The sequence below is a fragment of the Ctenopharyngodon idella genome, chromosome 22 (assembly GCF_019924925.1).
Source record: "Ctenopharyngodon idella isolate HZGC_01 chromosome 22, HZGC01, whole genome shotgun sequence".
Taxonomy (NCBI): Eukaryota; Metazoa; Chordata; class Actinopteri; order Cypriniformes; family Xenocyprididae; genus Ctenopharyngodon; species Ctenopharyngodon idella.
In genome coordinates, this window is record NC_067241.1 from 30,388,906 (window position 1) to 30,412,754 (window position 23,849).

Here is a 23,849-nt window from a genome sequence, read left to right on the forward strand (position 1 = left end):
TACATACATAAGAGGATAGAAAGAACATTTAAATAAGATTAAGAAAAATTACTTAATTCAAAAATAAAGTAGGCCTAATATACATCAAGATCTAAAGACTTATGTACAGATGTGTGCATTATGTTATGTTGAGTCATTATTTGCTAGTCTACATGATGGCATGTGTGACGTGTCAAAAGGTTTGTTTTATTAACAGTCGGATTTATGGAACTGAATAAAAGCAGGTATAGGACTTCTGTCATGCATATGAGATTCCATGGGTGGGCTCAAAAGCCAGTAAGAACACGCCCAGATATATAATCTACAGTAGGAGGATGAAGGGGTCAGATCACCCAGCTTGAGACCGGCGCATCTCCTCTACTTGTGCCGCTATGCGGACTCAACACAACCTGGATACACCTTGAAGGTGGATCTACACGTGCGGGCAAAAGTATTCCTGTTGGAAATATATTACTTAATTTGCTAATAGGCTGGCTATTCAAGCTGAAAGTTAAGTTTCTCGTTACTTTTGAGCGAAAACGAGACAGGACCATCATGAGCAGAAAAACACGACGTTGGATATTTCACATTTTCCTTTGTCTCGGAATAATCTACTTGAAAATTGGGTGAGCTGATAAAAAAATTACTATACAGCATATCATACCATAATGTTGTTAGAATGGGTAATGCTGTTTGGTGTCTATGTGCATCCTATAAGCTCTACTTTTCCAGTTCCAGCTGAAGTGAATTTTATGTCGGGGGGGGGGGGGGGGGGGGGGGGGGGTGTAATAATGATGCTTTCCAACGACATTACAGGATCTGCTGCGCACTTCGCAGGGCTCTTTGGGAACCTTCAACGGACCACCACTGGATGCCTTCTATGCGCGCTTGCGGAGGTGTCCAGTGGTCGCCCAGGCGCAGTTTTTGTATCCTGTAAAAAACTACACTATATATATTTCCTACATGTCGTCCAGTTTTTGTACCCTATATTGGGCATGCATTTAAAAAAATTTGTTTGATTAGCGCCCTCTCTGATCAATTAAAGGGGATTCTCCACCGTATTGGCGCTGGGAGCGAGCATCATATGCAACAAGATCCCAGGACTGGCGCCCAGGCAGCGGATCATCTGTCAGAGTCGGCCGGACGCGATCATCGTGATCGGAGAGGGCGCACAGATGGGCATCAATGAGTGCCAGTTTCAGTTCAAACACGGCCGCTGGAACTGCTCCGCGCTCGGCGAGAGGACCGTCTTCGGAAAAGAGTTGAAAGTGGGTATGTTGGAAATCCTCTCAAGAATGTCTTATAAAATAGTCTTTGAAAATGTCGCGTAGTGTCGTTAAAGATATGAGGGAAGTGTTTACCAATGTGGTTACGGATTTGTTTAATTTGAAGTAAAACAGTTACCTCCTTTACTAGTCGCAGTTCATTGGCTACGTTATAAAGATCGACCGGTTGAAATTAAGATTTCCGTGCCACATGCCTGAAATGTCTGGCAGATGAGATATAGCCTATGCGCGCATGTTTCTTACCTGCGGTCATATACATGCACTACAAAACATCTCATTACATTCGCAGAAACCAATCATTAAAGATGGGAATATATAGCGTAAACAAACAAACAAAAGCTGCAATAAAGATACAAGCACTTAAATTGCTCTTCTAATAGAGAACCATTTTGGAGGGGTGTTCGTGAATTGCTTTAGTTATTTTTATTTATTTATTTACTTTTTTTAGATTCAAAAATTCTTGCCGTAGTATCAGTATTTCAGTGTTTTGGGGTCTTTAAAGCACCAGCTAGTTTTATAAAGAACTAGAAGTTCTGCGGTTCCCGACGACACATGAGATATTGGTTCTTGTTAGAACCTTTATTTTTAAAGGGTTAGTTCACCCAAAAATGAAAATAATGTCATTTATTACTCACCCTCATGTCGTTCTACACCCGTAAGGCCTTCATTCATCTTCGGAACACAAATTGAGATATTTTTGATTAAATCCGATGGCTCAGTGAGGCCTGCATTCAAAGCAATGACATTTCCTCTCTCAAGGTCCATAAAGGTACTAAAAACATATTTAAGACAGTTCATGCGAGTTCAGTAGTTCTACCTTAATATTATAAAGCGACGAGAATATTTTTGTGGCCTTACGGGTGTGGAACGACATGAGGGTGAGTAATAAATTACATTATTTTCATTTTTGGGTGAACTAACTCTTTAAGAATACAGCCCCCTTTTCAAACTGAAAGCTGTCTTGTGAGTTTGGTATTAACATTTTTTATGCATGTATCAGTGTTTGGGTTGGTATTTGCAGCCTGAAGAGTTTTTCCACAGGTGTACATTACAGAGCATGAAAAGATGTCACCTGAGACAAATGGACTTTTACTTTGCCAATCCAACCTGCTTAAAAATATGGCACAGTTTATAACAGTTCATGAGGTCTTCCAGATGAGTAAAGTTAAAGACCTCGTGAGCGTAATCAAGTCAATTCACCTTTATTTATATAGCGCTTTATACAATACAGATTGTTTCAAAGCAGCTTTACAGTGATAACAGGAAAATGATCAATGATGCAAACAGAGCCCATTTCGACTGTACAGCAGCTCTAAATAGAGTCATTGTTCAGCTGAAGTCAGTTCAGTGATGATTCAGTTCCGTTAAAGATCATCAATTATTAAATTAGTTAATTTCATCTATAAAGCAGCCCTGTAGAAAACTGATATCATCATCAGCTCAGTTCAGTTCTCATCCAATAGTATATATGTAAGTATATATGTAATGACATGGACAAAAATCTAAAGAAGTATATTTCTTTGCAATAACAACTTAACTAGCTTTAAAAGTCCCAGATGTAAATGTTACATTATTTCTGTATGGGGTCTGTGAGAGATCAAATATAAAACATGATTAAAACAATTCATTTTTACATTTTTGACTATATGACAGCTCTAATTTACAATTCAAGTTAATGGTTATACATCTGCTGATTATGCAAATACTGCAGTGTTTGTCAGTGATTTATGGAGAAGAGATGAGTGATAACCTCAGGAAGTAGATGTTCGGAAGTTCATTCCTTTCTTGACGCATAAAGTAGATCATTCATTTTTTTCCCTTTGAGCTCATTCATATTGTCCCTACTTAAATGTATTAAAAGTTCTCTGTCTTTGATGCATTCAAAATACTACCTTTTCAAAAAACACACATACTTACTTAACTGAACATAACCAAATTGTCTGAACATAACCGAAGTGTTTTACAAATACATATATGCATTAGTGGTCTTAGACATTTGGACCCCACTATGCACATGGATTTGACAAACCTGAAGTGATGAACCTGAAGTCAGCACTTCACTTATTCAAAGTAATTTGTTTTTAAATTTGTTTCTGAGCTTCTAACCATATCAAATTAGACATCATTGCCAATATTTGATGCTTAATTTGAAGCATTTGATTCTTGGCCAGCCAAAGTCTGTTGCGCACTTTAAATATGTGTCTCCTCTGTTGACAGGCAGTAAAGAGGCAGCTTTCACGTACGCCATCATCGCAGCAGGAGTGGCCCATGCCATTACAGCCGCCTGCACACAGGGAAACCTCAGCGACTGCAGCTGCGACAAGGAGAAGCAGGGATTCTACGGCCATGCCAACGGCTGGAAATGGGGTGGCTGCTCGGCTGACATCCACTATGGCCTGGGTTTCTCCAAAGTTTTTATGGATGCTAGAGAGATAAAACACAGTGCCAGGACGCTTATGAATCTGCATAACAACGAAGTAGGAAGAAAGGTATGTATTACAAAGTCCCTTTAAGGAAAGTCATTTAAATCTTTGAAACGCCTCTCGGGCAGTTATTTCAGTCATGCAAGTGCAGCTGCTGTCTCTATGAATGGGGAAACATCAAATTCTCCAAAGCTCTTCACCAAGCTTATGATTAAATTTTTATATTCGAAATCACCAATGAAATCTGATATGAACTGCCTCAAAAAGATTGTTTCTTACGCTAAAATGGCGTTGAAAAAGCATATATTCCAGGTTGGTCCAACCAATGCACATGTGCAGTCCTAAGCATGCAGCTGTAGGAACACAATGACTTTACCAGCTGCTGATTGGCTATTTTATTTAGAAGGCGGGACTTATTTCGCCATATTGCCGGTTGCAATTTCCCCCATTCATAGTAATACAAGTGAACCTTCTTTGTATATCTATAGTCTTTGATGTATTTGATTATCAAGGAAAGGTTTCCATTTGTATGTTTATTGTAAATGAAAGCTGTCAGACACGCTATAGTTTCTATTGCTGACTTACAGTAGTGTAACTATTTTATGAGGAGGCGATTTCGTATGAATTTAAACAATGTGAATTGGAAGAAAAAGTATAATTTTTAGAAAAAAAGAAGGATGAAGGTTCACCCCTAAACATAACTGACATTGGGGCGTATGCAGATGGTATGAAAACGTATGAATGAGATTGTACAAATTCAAAGCCACCAATTCACTAATTTGTCATCATTCACTCACCCTTGTGTTGTGCTGTATGTAGTGGCAGAACTAGACTTTTGTACATGGGGTGGCCAAGGCTACTTTAGGGAGTCCATATAGTGAAAGATTATCATGTGTAATAATAATTTATCTTTATTGTTTTGACCCATGAACACTGTATTCTAATAAATAAGCTACCAAATTTGTAGATACCAGTGAAATTTCACAATTCTCGATTCCAAATTATATACCACAGCAAAATCTACAAGCCTAACTAATATAAATTTAAAACGTTATGTAATACAAGTGAACCATCAGTAATAAAATAAGAACAGTGCTATGAATTGAGTGCTTAAAGTTTTTCAGGTCTATTCAGGTACAGAAATTGAATAATCAAACGTAAAATAACTTTGCATGATCTTTCTCTGTATAAATTAAATATAGATTGATCCTTGTTAAAGCTACAAAAGTTATTCAGCCAAGATCAGTGAGTAATTTTTTTCTTATGTTCTTTGATTAACTTTAAAGGGATAGTTCACCCAAAAATGAAAATTATCCCATGATTTACTAACCCTCAAGCCATCCTAGGTGTGTATGACTATCTTCTTTCAGACGAACACAATCGGAGATATATTTAAAAATATCCTTAGTCCTCCAAGGTTTATAATGGTTGTGAATGTGGGGCCGTGTCTTGAAGTAAAAAATAATGAATCCATCCATAAAAAAAGTAATCCATACAACTCCAGTGGGTTAATAAAGGCCTTCTGAAGTGAAGCGATGCGTTTTTGTAAGAAAAATATCCATATTTAAAACTATAAATTCAAATAACTAGCTTCTGATGGATGACCGTACACAGAATGCACAAGTCGATTTGCGACGGAAGAGTATCCTTTGACCTGACGCACAACGTAATGACGAATTCTTAGGCACAGAGGATAGAGTCACTGGTCACAGATTATAAGTCTAAAACGATAATTTTTAAAGATAAATTTCAGAGGATTTCGATATAAGAGAAGAGGAGCTTAAATTTGTTGCACAGCCCTATTTGTTTGAACCGCGAGAGGCATCTAAGCTTACAATACTCCTACATGCTGCATCATACATCGCGTCAGAGGATTACTCATTTGGCGCAAGTTGACTTGTGCATTCTGCGTATGGTTGTCTGCCGGAAGCTAGTTATTTGAATTGATAAAGTTTTACAAAACGCATTGCTTCACATCAGAAGGCCGTTATTAACCTCCTGGAGTCGTATGGATTACTTTTTTATGGATGGATGCATTATTTTTGACTTCAAAACACGGCCCCCCATTCACTGCCATTATAAACGTTGGAGGACTAAGGATATTTTTAAATATATCTCTGATTGTGTTCGTCTGAAAGAAGATAGTCATATACACCTAGGATGGCTTGAGGGTGAGTAAATCATAGGATAATTTTTTATTTTTGGGTGAACTATCCCTTTAATGTCACAGACGGCAGCAGGTAGGTTACATTAGGCTGCTGTCTGTCACTTTAAGACCGAATGCAGTATATTGAATCCAATAAATTGACACACATCTGATTTCTTTCTCTGTTTGTATTTCTTTCTCTGAATGTAAAAACCATTTACATTCTGTTAAGACATAACCGACTGTGTTTGCTATGATATTTGCCAAGACGGCTATTTTGCCATACTTTTATGTGTATTTGTCCTTTCAAGCGCACAAAGAAGAATATTTGTGGTGTATATATACTATGGATGAAGCACCATATGCTTCACACCAGATGCGTCGCATTCTCAAGTTCAAGGCGGCAATGCAAAACAGTGAATCTGATCACCAGACAGGCAAAAAGTTCACTTCAAGAATGAAAAAAGTGGCGTTGATGTGTTTTGCTGTGAAAACTGCGCAAACGGAAACAGAAAGGACCATCTATATTATATCTCTCCATAAGCACAGACTTATTAAATACACAGAAAGAAAAATAATGAAAATTGTCTATGCACACTCTTCCAGCCTAGGGTGAAGTCATTATGTAGATACATTAACAATGATTTGATACAAATTGTGTAATTTAACTATGTGAGTGGTGTTCTGTGGCACAGCAGGATTTTGAACAGCTCTGTGCCTGTGCGACCCTCTTTATTTTTAATCATTTGTGTTTGGCAACTAACATTAATATTCTCTTAATATTCAATGTTAATACATTAACAATGCCCCACCGCATGTCAAAATGAATGCTTCTTTCAACAGGAGGTGAAATGGAAGTAGCAAACTAAATTTCGGACACCCCTTTGGCTCCGCCACTGGCTATATGACTCTCTGTGGAATACAAAAGGAGTTCAAGCCGTTCTTTTCCGTACACTAAAAGTATACAGTTAATAGTGACAAAAACACAATCGAAGTATCATAAAAGTATACGGCTTGTGCAGGCCAAAATTTAAGTTGTTCTTCACTAAAAATCTTCCCAAATCTCAAATCTTATCCTTTATTTTTATATTAACTTGGTGTGTCATGTTTAGCTATAAGACAAATGATGTTTGGACATGCCTTGTCGCATAAAGTTTGAAAAGGAGGATATGTGAATGACATTCGAGAGCTACATACAGGGTTTGAATGGCATGAGGGTGAGTAAATGACCGAATTTTCATTTTTGGGTGAACTATTCCTTTAAGAGGTATTATCTATCAGTGAAGTGATGTTTTGGTTACACTGAACGGATCAAGTGAAAGTCAAGCACAGGGAAGGATTCAGTAACTATGGCACTGCGGTTTGCAGCCGTCAACAATCCAGCACCAAAGCCAAGACTCAACTGGCACAGCAATAATAGGAAGCTTTTAGGGGAAAGAGCAGTATAAGTGCTAGAGTTTGATTACAAATCAGATGAGCTCCAACACACCGAGCTCTGTACAAAACCACTCCTATTTTCTGCTCAGTTAAATAGACACTGGATTACACCAGTATCCCCTATCTCTACCTTTGATGGAAACTCTTCATCTTTGATACTGTGTTTTTTCCTAAAAGGCTTTTTCACTTTCACTTGCATTTAGAGGCTATGCTTTTTTCCACATATAGTGTTCAGACATTTGTATGTTGTCTTTGATGTGGAATAAGGGATACAGTCCCTTGGGAAATTGTATTAAATGTGCACTTTTAGTGTACTTCAAATCTTAAAAGTATATCTTTAAAAAACTGTACATGTTTTAATAATCTTTTGTCATTCTTTAACAAAGTACACATATTGTGATGTGTTGACTGATATAATGTGCTTAACTATAATTTTAACTGTTGAGTGTTATTTTACATTATTTTTAAAGTTAAATATATTTTAAGTGTACTAAATTGCAACTTCATTACAAATGTGTAATTACAAATATATTTAAATACATGAATACAAGTTTTAATAGAAATAACATTAAAGTATACATTAATTTGCCACTTGTACATTTTAACCATATTTCAAAGACAATATTATTATGAAATTACATATAAAGATGCTAAACACTTAAGTAGTATTTAAGTGGGTGAAAAATTCTCTCTAAAGTTCAGCTATTTGCATTTAAATGTAAACTATAATACATGTTCATTTAATTGTAAATGACATGCAGTTAAGTCTCTGAAATCATTGAGTTGTCACTTTAAGGTATTTTTTAACTAATATTATTTCCATAATAAGGACTCTTTTTAAAAGTATGCTTTTAAAAGTGCACTTCTTTTTCACAAGGGGTGATAGCTGAATCCCATGTCAAAACCATGCATCTTGTTTTGCAATTTTATTAAAATTGCACAGCAAGCCATCTTTTTATGTTGTCATGATAAAGGAATAGAAACTGCAAAAAACTGCAGAAAGGACAATAAAATACCACAGAAATAGTCATTATGATGCATGCACTATATTCCAAGCCTTCTGAAGCTTATGGACATCAGTAAAATCAGTCGTCATTGGTTCTCGTATGTCGCACGACCAAACATCAATAATGTCAATGCTGTTAATTACAGTTTGACAAAAATTGCATTTATCATATAGCATTTTCATTTTTAGGTGACCTGTTTTCTTTGCCCTGTCGGCCAAAGAGAGACGAATCGCTCATGCTCTCCCAGTCAAGCTTAATGAGGGGTAAAGAAGCTTCCATCTTATGTCTAGCTTGTTCCACCTTTGGTCACAGAGAGCTAATTCATGGCACCAACACTTCTAATCATTCACCCCGGGCCTCCACGCTGACATTGTGCAGCTAGTTGAAGGAGGCTTTTCTGTAGGACTGCGTTCATACTGTCTTATCTGAGCAGCTAAATTGCCTCTTAGTGAACTGACTAGCCTTGCAGGATCATTCTAGCTGCAGGTTTTGTCTTGAGCAAACTAAAAGAGTGCTCTGTTTGAATGCCCCCTCCCATTCTTAATTTATGCCAGCTAATGTAATGACATTGGCTCATGGTGCCCATCTTTGAAGAACAGACAGCAAAAGGTCTTGGTATTAGTCGCTGAGATGATGTGCGATAAGTAAGGCCATTTTGAGTGATGTTATTTCCGTTGGTATGTTGTGGAGAAAAAAAAAACTAATATCAGTTTGCTAAGTGAAACCTCACTTTTGCTCATACAGGGTTTGTAATTTAATCAAGTAACCCTAAATATTAAACCAACTAACTTGTCCCACACTATTTGTGCTGTGAGCGTGAAATAATCCTTATACTTTTTACTTATTAGACGATAAAATGGGCAAAATAATCCCTTAGACATTGAAGAAAGAACCCAAGCCATTTTTGAGAACAGAATAGAGAATTGGGAGTGAACACTTTGAGCAGCCATCTAGCAGAGAACACCCTAGCAACCACTAAGCAACCATCCAGAACACACTATAGCAAATACCTAGTATTGCATTAGCAAGCATACAGAAGACTCAAGGACAGTGTTTCCCAACCCTGTTCCTGAAGGCAACAAACTCATCCTTATCAAATACAGCTGATTCAGGTCAGCTCATTTTAGTAGAGACTCCAAGACCAGGAGCCGATTGCACCTGCTGCAAGTTACACAGTTACACTAGTTTTGACATAAAGGGGCACTAAATTACTTAGGCACTATTAAATATTCTGTTGCACCATTAAACGTAATTGAAATGTAAATCGAAATATTTACTGAAGCCTCTGACCAGGAGCAAAGGTTGGAATAAAATATTAGATAGAGTGAACTGCATCTTGTTTTGAAAAGTTTTTGTTTTTTCTTGACAGACTTCAATCCTTTAGACATATCTGATAATGTTGACATTTACATTTTAAGAGAGAGAACATTATCTGAATAAATTACTTGGTAGCTCTTTATTTCTGTAGTCCACTTTAGACATTCTACTAACTATAAGTAACTTTGCAACTACATGTCAACTCACTCTTATTAGAGTATTAGTAGACTGTCTGCTTAATATCTGTTAACTCTTTATTTTGATGCTCCTCCAACAGAAATTCTACTGACTATAAGTAAGGTCGCAACTACATGTCAGCTTATTAGTTAGTTGACATGTAGTTGCAAAGTTATAATTAATAGAATGTCCAAAGTGGACTATCAAAATTAAGTGTAACCTAACACGAACCCGACCAAAACAGTGTCTTTGTTTGCAGTGCCGTATATTGTGCATGTCAAATTTATTTATTTATTTTTATTTAATTTTTTTTTTTTTTTTGTATCAGAGTTGAATCAGTATTTATTGATCCTTATTTACTTCAAATACAGTTGAATGTTATATGCCTATTATGTTATTCATTATTAAGTAGTACCATATTTCAATGGAAAAATTTTTCTGGTAAAGCAAAATAAGTTAGAATCAAGACTAAACTTCAAAGCATTTCAACAAAACTTCTGCTCATTTCCTTGAATGCTGCTATTGGATCATTGAGGGTAAATCTCATCTTATGAGAGGACACATTATATTATGGAGAGTTTAAGACCTACTAGCTGCGTCCTGCTTTAAGAACAAATGGTGCAACTGAAAAAAGTACAGACTTAGCTACAAACTAGCTAGGTAGTTAAGCCTCTAGTGTGGAGTTTACATTCCAATTTAAGAACTTACAAAAATACTCTAATGACTGCAAGTTGACATGTAGTTGCAATGTTACTTATAGTTAGTAGAATGTCTAAAGTAGACTATAAGTGTTACCAGAAGAAGTGCACTTCAGTTACCCGGATGATGCTGGGCACTCAGTGGTCACACAGCTTTCTTTACGTAGCCCTAGCAACTACATGGTAAAGGGGTAAAAATGTTTAGAGCACTTTTGCAGCAGCAGTAGCAAATTCTAGTTCTATGCCTTGTGTAAGTGTACCGACAGCTTCATGTTTTCATATTATTGAGGATTTGTTACCTGCTTAAGCAAACCTTTTTAGTCTGAATACTAAATTTCAAACAAAACGTCAACATGAAATGACATTGCAAGCACACAAATGTTGATGTAGGTGTATTTGTATGATTCAAATTTTACATATCATATTTGAGTGTGTTGACAATATGTGGTGTATTTATATTGAATAATGAGGAATTTACTTAATTAAAGCACTCATTTTTTGCACTCATTGCACTCATATTTTGCTCGACCCAGGTCCTAGAAAGGAATATGCGGCTGGAGTGTAAATGTCATGGTGTGTCTGGATCATGCACCACCAGAACCTGCTGGATGACCCTCCCCAAGTTCCGTGAGCTCGGCTACATCCTCAAAGACAAATACATCAATGCTGTCCACGTGGAGCCAGTGAAAGCCACGCGCCACAAACGACCCACTTTTCTCAAGATCAAAAAGCCCTACTCGTACCGCAAGCCCATGGACACAGATCTGGTGTATATCGAGAAATCGCCCAACTACTGCGAAGCTGATCCCGTGACCGGCAGCATTGGGACTCAGGGGCGCGTTTGCAATAAGACGCTGATGCACCATCCCAACGGCTGCGACCTCATGTGCTGCGGCCGAGGATACAACACGCATCAGTATTCACGTGTGTGGCAGTGCAATTGCAAGTTTTTTTGGTGCTGTTATGTCAAATGCAACACTTGTAGCGAGAGGACAGAGGTGTACACGTGTAAATGAGCAATGACTGTTTGACCTTCTGCCTAGTTTTTGACAGGGTCTTTCGCCCTGAACTTAAAAGATGACTCAATCAGGTGGCAATTGTTCTTTTGCACAAGACCTTACTTTAGACATGCTTCCTTAACTTTAATGGACGATCATCAAGAATTCTGGAGAAAGAATTCATTGTGAGAAGGAACTGAAAAGTGTAAATTGCTCTACTTCTGATGCCACACAGTTTTACCTGTTTTCTTCATTAAATATAGAGCGTGACTCGGGGCTGAAGGATCCTGAAGCTATCTGGATTCAAATAAGGCTCTCTTGTCTTCGACCTGCTGTAAGACTGATAACAACTACCTGCACCTTGATTTTACCAATGGAGCTTAATGGGACATGGACATCTTGCAGGCATGCAATGGAAATTATGGAACAAATATTCCAATAGAGCACAACAGCAGGGTTCCAGAAGTAAATCCTATTCATCTTCTCTGATAAAGTATGACCTTTCAAAACAGACATACCATGAGTGTTGATGTTGTCATGCAAAATATGCTTCTGTAGAAGCTACTAGTGAAAGTGAATTAACTGCCAAATTTTTGCCAAAAGACCTACACTTTATTATTGAAGCTAGTTTCCACCACTTTTTTTTTCTCACAATTGCAAGTTGCAATTTGCAAATCTCACTATTCTGACTTTTTTTCTCAGAATTGCAAGATATAAGTCGCAATTGCGAGTAATAAAGTCAGAACTGTGTGATATTAAGGCGCAATTGTGTTATAAAGTCAGAATATATATATATATACACACACACTTCAAATTTGTGATGTTGTGATTCTTTTTGATCTGGTTGGTTTGGTTCATGAATCTGAATGCCTTTTTGAAGAAAATGAATGGGAAAACTACTTCTGGAACCAAGGTTGCTGAAAATGTGGGCGAACATTTTTATGCTCTGTTGTTAAATTCTTCCAAACTGATTTTATTTATTTATAAAAAAAAAAAAAGTTAAGAACTGTAATTCATGAGAAATTGGAGGGGGGGGGGGGGGGGGATTTCCTGTATGCTGCTAGTCTGGAATAATCACATTTGCTGTAATATTAAGAAACTACTGACCACAAGCTTTTTCGTAACTGGTATAGTGATAAATCCAGACTGAAAATATCGGTAAGAGAGTATATTTTGTGAAAGACTATTTTTATATGAATGTTTTATTTATACTTTGTAATTTCTGAAAATTCAGTGCATTCCAGTTGCATTATGTAGTCATTTTAATTTGTGGGTGACAAAGTTGGAATGTGGATGTTAATTATTAAAATCAAACTTAGATCTAATCATGCAAATATGGTGATATTATTATTTGTGTTGTAATGCAATCATCACTGTTACTATTGCTCTTACTCAAGCTTAGTGATTTGAGCAAACCCATAGTCCTAAGTATTGAATATTAGTGTGTTGAAGAGAGGTGTGCTATTAATTTTTAAGTGATTTAAGTGATGGTGGATGTTAAAATGGGCAAACAATTTGGGACAGTATTCATATATAGAGTAATAAATATTACAGACAGAAGCGTAGAGTAGAGGTTTGGGCTCTTTTGACTTGGGCCAGTAAGCATCAGCCAAAACCTTGGCAACTGCAATGCACTAAAACACTTTAGCAAACGCATACAAATCACATAAAACACCCTAACATCGCACAACACAAGTTTTGCACAGACAAGCACCACTCACATTTCCTTCAGAATATGTAAAAAGGTTAGTAGTTTTTGCATAGACAAGCACCACTCACATTTCCTTCAGAATATGTAAAAAGGCTAGTAGTGTTAGTGTACCTCATGTGTCTTAGCATGTGTGAAACTGCTTGTAAGGAATTCAGGCTGAATAAACATTACACAACAGTGATATGTACAAATGCTCAGTTTTGGTCAGTAATTCCGGGCTCTTTGTGTAATTGATGAGCACAGTGAGTGTTATAGTGATGACTTGCTTAAGTGGGCAGAGCTGGAGTTGTCAGGTGATTGATGACGCTGACATTTCTTTCATTCAGACCTTTGCTACTAGTTGCTAAACAACTCCATCGCCTGCTGCAAAATGTCAGCCAGTCAATCAGGGTAAGTCAGCTTGCCCATTAGTGCTGATGTGTGATAGCATTCAGATTCAGACAAACATATACACACAGAGGAAGGAGGTACAAAGCATTACTTTCAAGGTCATAGTGAATTAAGCCAGACAGACAGACAGATAGATAGATAGATAGATAGATAGATAGATAGATAGATAGATAGATAGAGCCTATTGTATTTTCAGAAGGGCATTTGGTCTTTGGAAACTTTTTTTTAATGCATAAACAAGTCAGAAGTAAATATCAGAGTATAGAAATATAAAATTAATGTGAATAGCATAGTTCAGAACTCACTGATATTTTGTGAATTTGATGAGAAATTTTGAGTTCATATTGAAATCTCAGACAGACTGGCATCTTGCCATCTCTAAGGATGTTAACACATTGAGACACTGAAACATCTTAAGATCCTCACTAAATTAAGTTGTAATATCCTGCTATGAAAGTTTTGCATCTTCACTCTAGAGGCCACATATTCTAGAATGTTCTGTGAAATTTTATTTGGTATACGCTCTGATCATGCTACGTCATTGGACCACAGGGACCCCTGCTGAAAAATCCAGTATAAACCAGCATGAATTGGTCCAGGCTGGTTTATGCTGGTTAGAGCTGGTCTAGTGCTGGTCTAGCTGGTCCACCAGTGCTCCCTCTTCCCATGTTGGAGACCAGCAAACCAGCAACCAGCATCCCATTCAAAACATACCTGCTTTTTTAGCAGAGACAGAGAACAGAATTGAATTTTAAACAGATATGCTTTTCCACAATGCTTGATTTTCCACAATGCTTGACAGTCCTTGTTGATTATATTGAACAAACAATGTTAATCTCACAATTTTTCAGTCAAATTGAGGGTAAAAACCACAAACTATCAGTAGTCTAAGATAATAATAACAGCAGTAATAGCATGTAGTGAAGAGGTGGAAGAAACGTGTGTTTTGCACCCGCTGCCTGTCTATAAATCACCCAACACATAATTCCATCAGTCATACGTTTGTTTTTCATCTGGTTGAGACATGCACATGCACCTTAGAAGAGCTCTGCAAATTGCAAGGCAATCTTTCTCTGGTTTTCATACATGTGGAAAAGAATAAGTGTGAGTTTGACTTCTAAAGTGCGATTTCATAGGAGCTGTTTTCTCCAGCAACACGTCTGCGCCTCTATATTATGTTATGGGATATGAACTGTTGTTTTTGACAGTTTTTGTTTGCCTGTAACCTTTCCAAAAGGTTCAAAGCTTCAGAAACCCCACAGGGAACATTACTAGACACTTAGATTAGACTTGTAAAGTTGCAGCTCTCAGGCAAGCTGATATTGTTAAAAAAAAACAACAACTTCCCTTTAGGTCTGTATTTCGCAAGACCGTTTGAGATATGGGGAGATGGATTTGTGAGTGAACCTAAGTAACAATTGCCTTTGAAGATCATGCATAAATTCCTGCATGTGTTCTGGGATTCATACTAATCGTAGGGTCCCATATGATACTTTTTCATCTTTGCTGTGTGGGGTATGGTGGTCCCTCATATGCCCCTCCACCTTTAATGGCATTTGAGAAACGATTACTATGAACTTCACATGTCTGATAAATCGCCATGTGGAAAACACACATAACCTCAATGCTGAGAGATATTCAAACCCAACGTTAACATTGAGAAAGCCATGCTTCTTATTGCATAAATCAGACACATGAACACTTTTCATATGCATATTTCATATGCATATTTAATTGACATTTTTGAATGATGACCTAAAGGAAACTGGTTTTATTTCTTAATAGGTCATAAAATATTATCTAATGTGACTGAATAAATCAGAATATTTGTTCATATTTGGTTGAGTACACATAAAATATTATTTAGCATGACCTGCTACTTAAGGTTACACCAACAAAAATCTTCAATGGTCTAATCAGATAACAGATAACAACAGCACATTTCCCTTTTTACAATGTATAAAGTGTACAAATACAGAGTATAAAATTTCCACTTATTAAAGTGTATAAAAGCAGAACAGCTTGTGTGATCAGTCAATAACACACGCTGTTCTCCATATCTTTTAGATATTCTTATGAAGCAAATCATTGCTGATCTCAAGGCTAGCATATTAGTGGTAGCAAATGGTGATGAATATTTCTCTTTGAACCTACTGTGTCTTTTATGTCCTCTGGCTTAATGACCACATGTGCAGATCAACAATGTTGTGACAACAGCACAACGTCTACTGTTGTTAAATTAAAGACATGTTTACTGTGTCAACAGTGCTTTAATATACAGAAAAACGGGACTTGTTTAACTTTTTGCTTTGGTAGCACCGATTGCACATAGCTAATATGGTGAAAGATAAATACTAATTTTAATAATTTCTACAATGAAATACAAGTAAAAAAAAATCCCACAGATTACTTTAAATTTGTCCCATTAAAATTTGCAGTACTACAGACTGTATTGCTAATGGCATAAATTAAAAAAAAAAAAAAAAGCCAAATCCTATAGGAACAAATAAGAATTCTCTAATCTGTAAAGAATCAAAAAAGATCTTACACCGGGGCTCTTTAAATGGATAGTTCATCCAAAAAAAAAAAAAAAAATCTGTCCTCATTTACTCACCCTCAAGTTGTTTTAAACCTGTATGAGTTTCTTCTTTTGAACACAAAAAAAGATATTTTGACATTTTCTGGTCCCCATTGACTTCCATAATATATATTTTTTTCATACTCTGAAAGTCAGTGGGGACCAGCAACTGTTTGGTTACCCTAATGGTTACCCATACAGGTTTAGAACAACTTGAGGGTGAGTAAATGAGGATAGAATTTTTTTTTATTTTTGAATGAACTATCCCTTTAACTCTAGCCCTGGCCTGTGACAGTTTAGCTCCAGTACTGAACAATCTCAGTGTGCTCTTCAGGATCATAAACATTAATACACAGAAGTCACATTTTGGTTTCATCAGGTAGGATTTATGCCACTACTCGCTCTTTTCTCTCCTTCAACAATGACTGTTCATGAGATATACAGTATTGTGCAAAAGTCTTAGGCCATCATTAGATGTTGTTTTAGCAATGGTTTAATGACCATATATAATTATTTCTCTGTCTCTGTCTTTGGATTCATTTATTTTGTATATATGATCTCTAGTCTCACCACTTTCACATGATTAGAATGTTCAGGCATCCGACAATGCTCTGATGGTAAATATCATTTACTAGAGAGTTTTACCAATACTTTATTTTGAATTTTATATAATTTGCAAATGTGCCAAAGAGTCTGACTACAAACTAAATCTTGTGAAAATCAGCTGGATTGGAATAATACACTTCTAGACTGAAGTTGAAGATTCCCGTCCTATACAACATAACTCTGAAAAACTATGCAGTTGTGTAAAAAAGTAAATACACTTCAGTAAGATTAAACTTTCCAACTGTACATTAAGAAATACATTTGTAGATTACAATTTCAAAGGATACCCATCATCGTCACTGATTATTGTAAGTATCCTGCTATAGCAGAACAGGTGGACAAACATCCACAAATCAATGTGAAATGCATATGTTTTTATAGACAAACTGTGTTCTTATGTCATGTTAGTTTTCACCATACACAGAATGTTTACAGATTCCCTCCCTACTTTTTCTGTCTCTCTCTTTTTTGTTTGAAGTAAATGTGAGTTAGAGGAAAGATTGATGTCATAATGACTATGATGGCATTCTTTAGTCATTTAAACTGGCAGTATCATCTCAAATTATTTCATGGCTTTCTGCAATGATACATTCAGAACAGGCCCAGACAGATATAAGAGTGAAAGCTGAGAAAGGCTGTATGTTACAGTGCCTGGAGGACATGGCTCACTCATGTCTATGTTTTCATGAGGAGCTCACTGTAAGAAACATCTGCAGAGATGGTTGGGTATATGATTCCTGCGGTAACTCTTTTTCAAGTGCACTGAATTGAATTTTGAATTTGCTCTACATGTATGATAGTAAGCTCATAGTTTCCTTTATATAACTTTTAAAGTCACAGTGAAACAGAAGTGGGAACAGATTTTTTCTTCCATTATTGTGACGTACAATTGAGTGTAATGGATTATTGAAAAAGATAAAAATCTTGGTTCTGTGCATCGGCTGTTGATTGGATGTTGAAATGTGTGTGTGGCACTAAACAATTAAAGCGAGCTTGCTGTGGATTGTGCAGAGGCAGGTTTACAAGATTGAAGAACAATGTGCATTTACCTTTATATTGTAACATATTCAGTGGAATGAAATTGCATTGCAATTATTAGTGTTAGCTCACTATCTTTGCCTATTTCAGTGCATTGGGTGAGGTTAACTGTTTGTTTGTAATCACTAATATTAGTGATTCTCATTTCATTATCCCAAAACACTAAAACTGGCACAGTTTGTAACCCATCTCTAGTGTGTGATGCTGAACTCTCATTTCTAGAGGTTTTGTATTCTTTGCACTGTTCTGAACATTGATATTTTGTGTTCAACAATAGTTCGCTCAGTGTTCATTAAGGCCTTACTGATTTTAAATCTATTTTTTTCATACATTATGATTTAAAATGATGAAGAATGTACGGAAAATAACTTTTCTTTTCATCTCTGTAATAGTCTTTCCATGTTATTTTGATGTATTTTAAAAAGTTGACAGTCAAAATTAAAACTGTTGGAGGATTTTCTTCATTCTTCCTGACAAAAAAAAAAAAAAAAAAAGTACACGGTTTTCTACATTTTTAAACCACAGGTCAATACTCACTACTCAAGAACTTTTAAATAAGCTATACTCTTACTCAAGTAGTTTTTTGGACAAGTACTTTTTACTCTACTCACACTACATTTTTTTTTAAAGTAATGGTACTTTTACTTGAGTATATTTTTTCAGTACTCTTTCCACCCCTGGTCACCAGAGAGAAGTCTGTCATTTTTACCCGAAAATCGACTTAAAGACATTGTGATTACAAACATAATAATAATAATAATAATAATAATAATTCCTTACATTTATATAGCGCTTTTCTGGGCACTCAAAGCGCTTTGCATATTGAAGGGGGAATCTCCTCAACCACCACCAATGTGCAGCATCCACCTGGATGATGCTACGGCAAACATATTGCGCCAGAACGCCCACCGCACAGCAGCTAAGGTCAAAAAAAGAAAACATACTGTAGGCATGCTCACAATATACAGAGCCCCATACATGACATGCAGGAAAAAATATGTATATCGTGGCCACAAATTAACATTTGGTTTCCACGACTTACTAATACGTCATGTTTCACTAATTTGTTCCTGTTTTCTTTCCCGTAAATTGTGTGCACGATATAACAATTTGTTTTCTCGTTTTACTAAATCGTGGCCATGTTGATATAATTTGTTCACTTAGTTAAATCACAATGAAGGAATGAATTAATACACCGTGGCCACGATTTACTAAATTCTTACAAATTCTTAATTCATGGCCATGACTTTTGTCCGCATGTCATGTGCAGGGCTCCGTAACAATCAAATGCATACATTTACAAAATAGATAGGGTGAATTTTCATTATTAATTTTCATGCACTACAAACCCAATTTCCAGAAAAGTTAGGACATTTTGAACCTGTATTTAACTGACAAAAGTACAAAGAAAAGATTTCCAATGTTTTCACTGAACAACTTTATTGTATTTTGTAAGTATAAACAAATTTTGATTTTGATGGTTGCAACACACTCCAAAAAAGTTGGGACAGAACCATGTTTACCACTGTGTCACATCACCTTTCCTTTTAATTACAATTTTTAATCATTTGGGAATTGAGGATACTTAATTGTTGCAGTTTTGCAAGTGGAATTTTTACCTAATCTTGCCTGATACAAGACATCTGCAAAACAGTCTGTCGTCATCTTTGTCTGATTCTCCTTTTCATGATGGGCCATACATTTTCAATTAGAGTCAGATCTGGACTGCAGGCAGGCAGTCAGGCACATCCACTCTGTGGTGTAGAGTGTCTAGGAACCACTCTGATGTATCACATGCAGAATGAGGCCTGGCTTTGTCTTGCTACCCAGTTTATGTCTCTGTACAATTCAAATATATGCCTCCATGTCAATGGTACCTTCACACAAATGCAAGTCACCCATGCCGTTTGCAGTGATGCACCCCCATACCATTACAGATATTTTCTTTTGCATCTGTTGCTGATGAAAGTCTGTATGGTCCCTTTTGTCTTTGGGACTGAGAACTCGATGTCCATTTTTTCCAAAAGCAAGTTGAAACAATGTCTCATCTGACCACATCACACATTTCCACTGTCTTTTAGACTGAGATGAGCTTGGGCCCAGAGAACTCAGCCGCATCTCTGCATAGAATCAATGTATAGCTTTCTCCTTGTGTAACAGAGATTTGAGTTGCATTTCTTGATGCAGCATTAGACTGTTAAGTGACAACTGTTTTCCAAAGTACTCCAGAGTCCATGTGGCTGTATTTAACACATTAGCGTGACGGTTTCTAACGCAATGCCATCTGAGGGCTCAAAGGTCATGCGCATTCAACTGAGGTGTCCTACCTTGCCCTATACAGACTGAGATTTCTCTTGATTCCCTGAATCTTTTTACAATATTATGTATGGTAGATGGTGAAAGACGTAAATTTTTTGCAGTCTTGCATTGAGAAATGTGATTTTTTAATTGTTTGACAGTTCTCTCATGACATTTGGCACAAAGTGGTGAGCCATGACTCATCTTTTCTTGCAAAGACTGAGAAGCTCTTTTACACCCAAACACGATACCCTCACCTATTACCAATTCACCTGCTAACTGTGGACTGTTTAAAAAGAGTTTAACTTGGATATTATATAATCTTTTCACTTTTATTTTGCTTCTGTCCCAACTTTTTTGGAGTGTATTGCAGCCATCAAAATTATTATAATTATAATTTGTATATATTCACAAAATACAATTATGTTGGTCAGTGAAAACATTGGAAATCTTTTCTTTGTATTTTTGTCAGTTAAAAAAAAAGGTTCAAGAGAATCAACAAATCACAGACTGTGGTTTTTATTGCGTTTTATAAAATGTCCCAACTTTTCTGGAAATGGGGTTTGTACTTTACAAAAGCTTGTCTGAAGGTAAAATTTTTAAAAGGTTTAAACGTTTTGTATACCTGGTACGTATTTTGAAAACTTTAAAAGCATTTTCACTGCTGGTCATGGAGCAGCATAACTCTCTACTTTATTGATGTCTCCTTTATATGACACAGAGAACTACTGCTATAGAAAGCATTAAAGCTAATCAAAGAATTATGGAGACTTTTAAAACTCTTCTGAAAAAAATTTGTAAGTCTGATCAGTTAGTAGTAAATCAGAGCAGTCACTCTGCCAAGTTTGATGGAGCTTGAAAGCTCTCGGAGGAGTTACCAATTTCAATGAAAGACTACAGGATTTTTGGCCAGCTTTACAGAAAATGCATGTTTACATTACAATTTAGAGGGATCTGTTATCAGAGGTGACTGTGTCCAAGTAATGTATTTCAGAAATGTACATATACAAATCACACAGTTAATTTTAGGCAATAATTGCATTATGTTATTGTGAATATAATGATTACAATATGTAGAAAATGTAGCATTGGTGCATATATTTCGCCCTGCGTGAGTGTACTGTATGTATGTGGATAGAGTGTGATGTACTTATATCCAACTTTACTGAACTGGGTGATAATATAGTTACATTTCACAATAAAATAAATAAATCAGGCTTTTGACATTTATATCACTTTACGTTAGTGTACTTTATGTATGCTGCTGATAAAGTTAGATATGATATTTGACTTTATATACATAGACATTATCTCACAGAAGTGAGTACACCCCTCACATTTTTGTAAATATTTTATTATATCTTTTCATGTGACAACACTGAAGAAATGACACTTTGCTACAATGTAAAGTAGTGTGTACAGCTTGTATAACAGTGTAAATTTGCTGTCCCCTCAAAATAACTCAACACACAGCCATTAATGTCTAAACCTGCTGGCCACAAAAGTGAGTACACCCCTAAGTGAAAATGTCCAAATTGGGCCCAAAGTGTCAATGTTTTGTGTGGCCACCATTATTTTCCAGCACTGCCTTAACCCTCTTGGGCATAGAGTTCACCAGAGCTTCACAGGTTGCCACTGGAGTCCTCTTCCACTCCTCCATGACGACATCACGGAGCTGGTGGATGTTAGAGACCTTGCGCTCCTCCACCTTCCGTTTGAGGATGCCCCACAGATGCTCAATAGGGTTTAGGTACCCTCAGCTTCTTTAGCAAGGCAGTGGTCGTTTTGGAGGTGTGTTTGGGGTCGTTATCATGTTGGAATACTGCCCTGCGGCCCAGTCTCCGAAGGGAGGGGATCATGCTCTGCTTCAGTATGTCACAGTACATGTTGGCATTCATGGTTCCCTCAATGAACTGTAGCTTCCCAGTGCTGGCAGCACTCATGCAGCCCCAGACCATGACACTCCCACCACCATGCTTGACTGTAGGCAAGACACTCTTGTCTTTGTACTCCTCACCTGGTTGCCGCCACACACGCTTGACACCATCTGAACCAAATAAGTTTATCTTGGTCTCATCAGACCACAGGACATGGTTCCAGTAATCCATGTCCTTAGTCTGCTTGTCTTCAGCAAACTGTTTGCGGGCTTTTTTGTGCATCATCTTTAGAAGAGGCTTCCTTCTGGGTCGACAGCCATGCAGACCAATTTGATGCAGTGTGTGGCGTATGGTCTGAGCACTGACAGGCTGACCCCCCACCCCTTCAACCTCTGCAGCAATGCTGGCAGCACTCATACGTCAATTTCCCAAACACAACCTCTGGATATGATGCTGAGCACGTGCACTCAACTTCTTTGGTCGACCATGGCGAGGCCTGTTCTAAATGGAACCTGTCCTGTTAAACCGCTGTATGGTCTTGGCCACCGTGCTGCAGCTCAGTTTCAGGGTCTTGGCAATCTTCTTATAGCCTACGCCATCTTTATGTAGAGCAACAATTCTTTTTCAGATCCTCAGAGAGTTCTTTGCCATGTTGAACTTCCAGTGACCAGTATGAGAGAGTGAGAGCGATAACACCAAATTTAACACACCTGCTCCCCATTCACACCTGAGACCTTGTAACACGAACGAGTCACATGACACAGGGGAGAGAAAATGGCTAATTGGGCCTAATTTGGACATTTTTACTTAGGGGTGTACTCACTTTTGTGGCCAGCAGTTTAGACATTAATGCCTGTGTGTTGAGTTACTTTGAGGGGACAGCAAATTTACACTGTTATACAAGCTGTACACTCACTACTTTACATTGTAGCAAAGTGTCATTTCTTCAGTGTTGTCACATGAAAAGATATAATAAATTATTTAATATAATTTAATATAATATTATAAGATAATATAAGACTTTATGTAGAGCTGTGCAATGATAGTCATTCAGTCAAGATTTGCTATATAGTATATATTTCTTTACAAATTCAGAACAGACTGAAGGTCTGTGCTGATTTTGGTGGAGATTAGTGAAAATTTGGACTCAGTTAAGAATTTAAAATAAAACCCTAACCCTAATAAAGTATGAAATTGAAAATGGGGGGGAAAAAAAAAAAAAACTGAAATTGAGTGTAAAATTTAATTGTGATGATAAAAAGAAGTTCAAATGATCAATAGTTCAAAACCTCTATTCAGTGACTTTATATGACCTCTTTTAGCAAGAGTTCAGAATAAGGTCAAAGGTCCTGCTCAGTGTCGATGTAGCACAGCTGAAGAATAGGAATGTTAATGAGTCAAATTTGATGTAACAAAAGACATAATGGGAAAAAGAGAAAAGCCTTTGTATCTCACCAAAAAGACAGATACCCTGGTGATACAGCACTGATGAATATTAACCTGAACTCACAGGCAGCCAGTTTCACACTAACTGACTCCTTAAATGCTCAAGTTAGTGAGATGGTTGTGCTGTACAACAGTGTCTAAAGGCAGAGACAGACAGAGACAAATTTACTTGGAGAGGATATTGTCTTCTGTTGTGCTCTATCAGGGTTTCTCCTGGCTCACAGAAGCAATCTTTTCCATTTGAGGGAGCTGTCAGTGGTATTAGCCAGTCATTGAATGTGGGAAGGTGTCAAAGGAGTCTTTTCAAGCTGCGTTTCGGAGAGGAAAGTGAACACCATCACTGCTATCTGTCTTGGGAAAAGAAAGTAGCACACTGGCATTCTGTGCTGTAACTGGTGTCATAACACTCCTTTGTAAATGAGAGACTTTCTAAAGAC

At 37.0% G+C, this 23,849-nt stretch overlaps 1 protein-coding gene across 1 annotated transcript; it reads left to right on the plus strand.

The window, feature by feature from the left end:
- Positions 1-331: 331 nt before the first annotated feature.
- On the plus strand, positions 332-12,802 carry LOC127505185 (protein Wnt-7a). Its single transcript, XM_051880577.1, has 4 exons — positions 332-605; positions 1,025-1,251; positions 3,483-3,754; positions 11,004-12,802. Exons 1-4 carry the CDS (start codon positions 535-537, stop codon positions 11,484-11,486), a joined length of 1,053 nt encoding a protein of 350 aa, XP_051736537.1. The 5' UTR covers positions 332-534; the 3' UTR covers positions 11,487-12,802.
- Positions 12,803-23,849: the final 11,047 nt, after the last annotated feature.

What these genes read in the sequence shown, in the direction of transcription:
- LOC127505185 (XM_051880577.1), top strand. Translation starts at nt 535, where the DNA reads ATGAGCAGAAAAACACGACGTTGGATATTTCACATTTTCCTTTGTCTC. An exon ending in CGGAAAAGAGTTGAAAGTGG is followed by an intron (nt 1,252 to 3,482) that starts GTATGTTGGAAA and finishes CTCTGTTGACAG; the next exon opens with GCAGTAAAGAGGCAGCTTTC. An exon ending in ACAACGAAGTAGGAAGAAAG is followed by an intron (nt 3,755 to 11,003) that starts GTATGTATTACA and finishes TGCTCGACCCAG; the next exon opens with GTCCTAGAAAGGAATATGCG.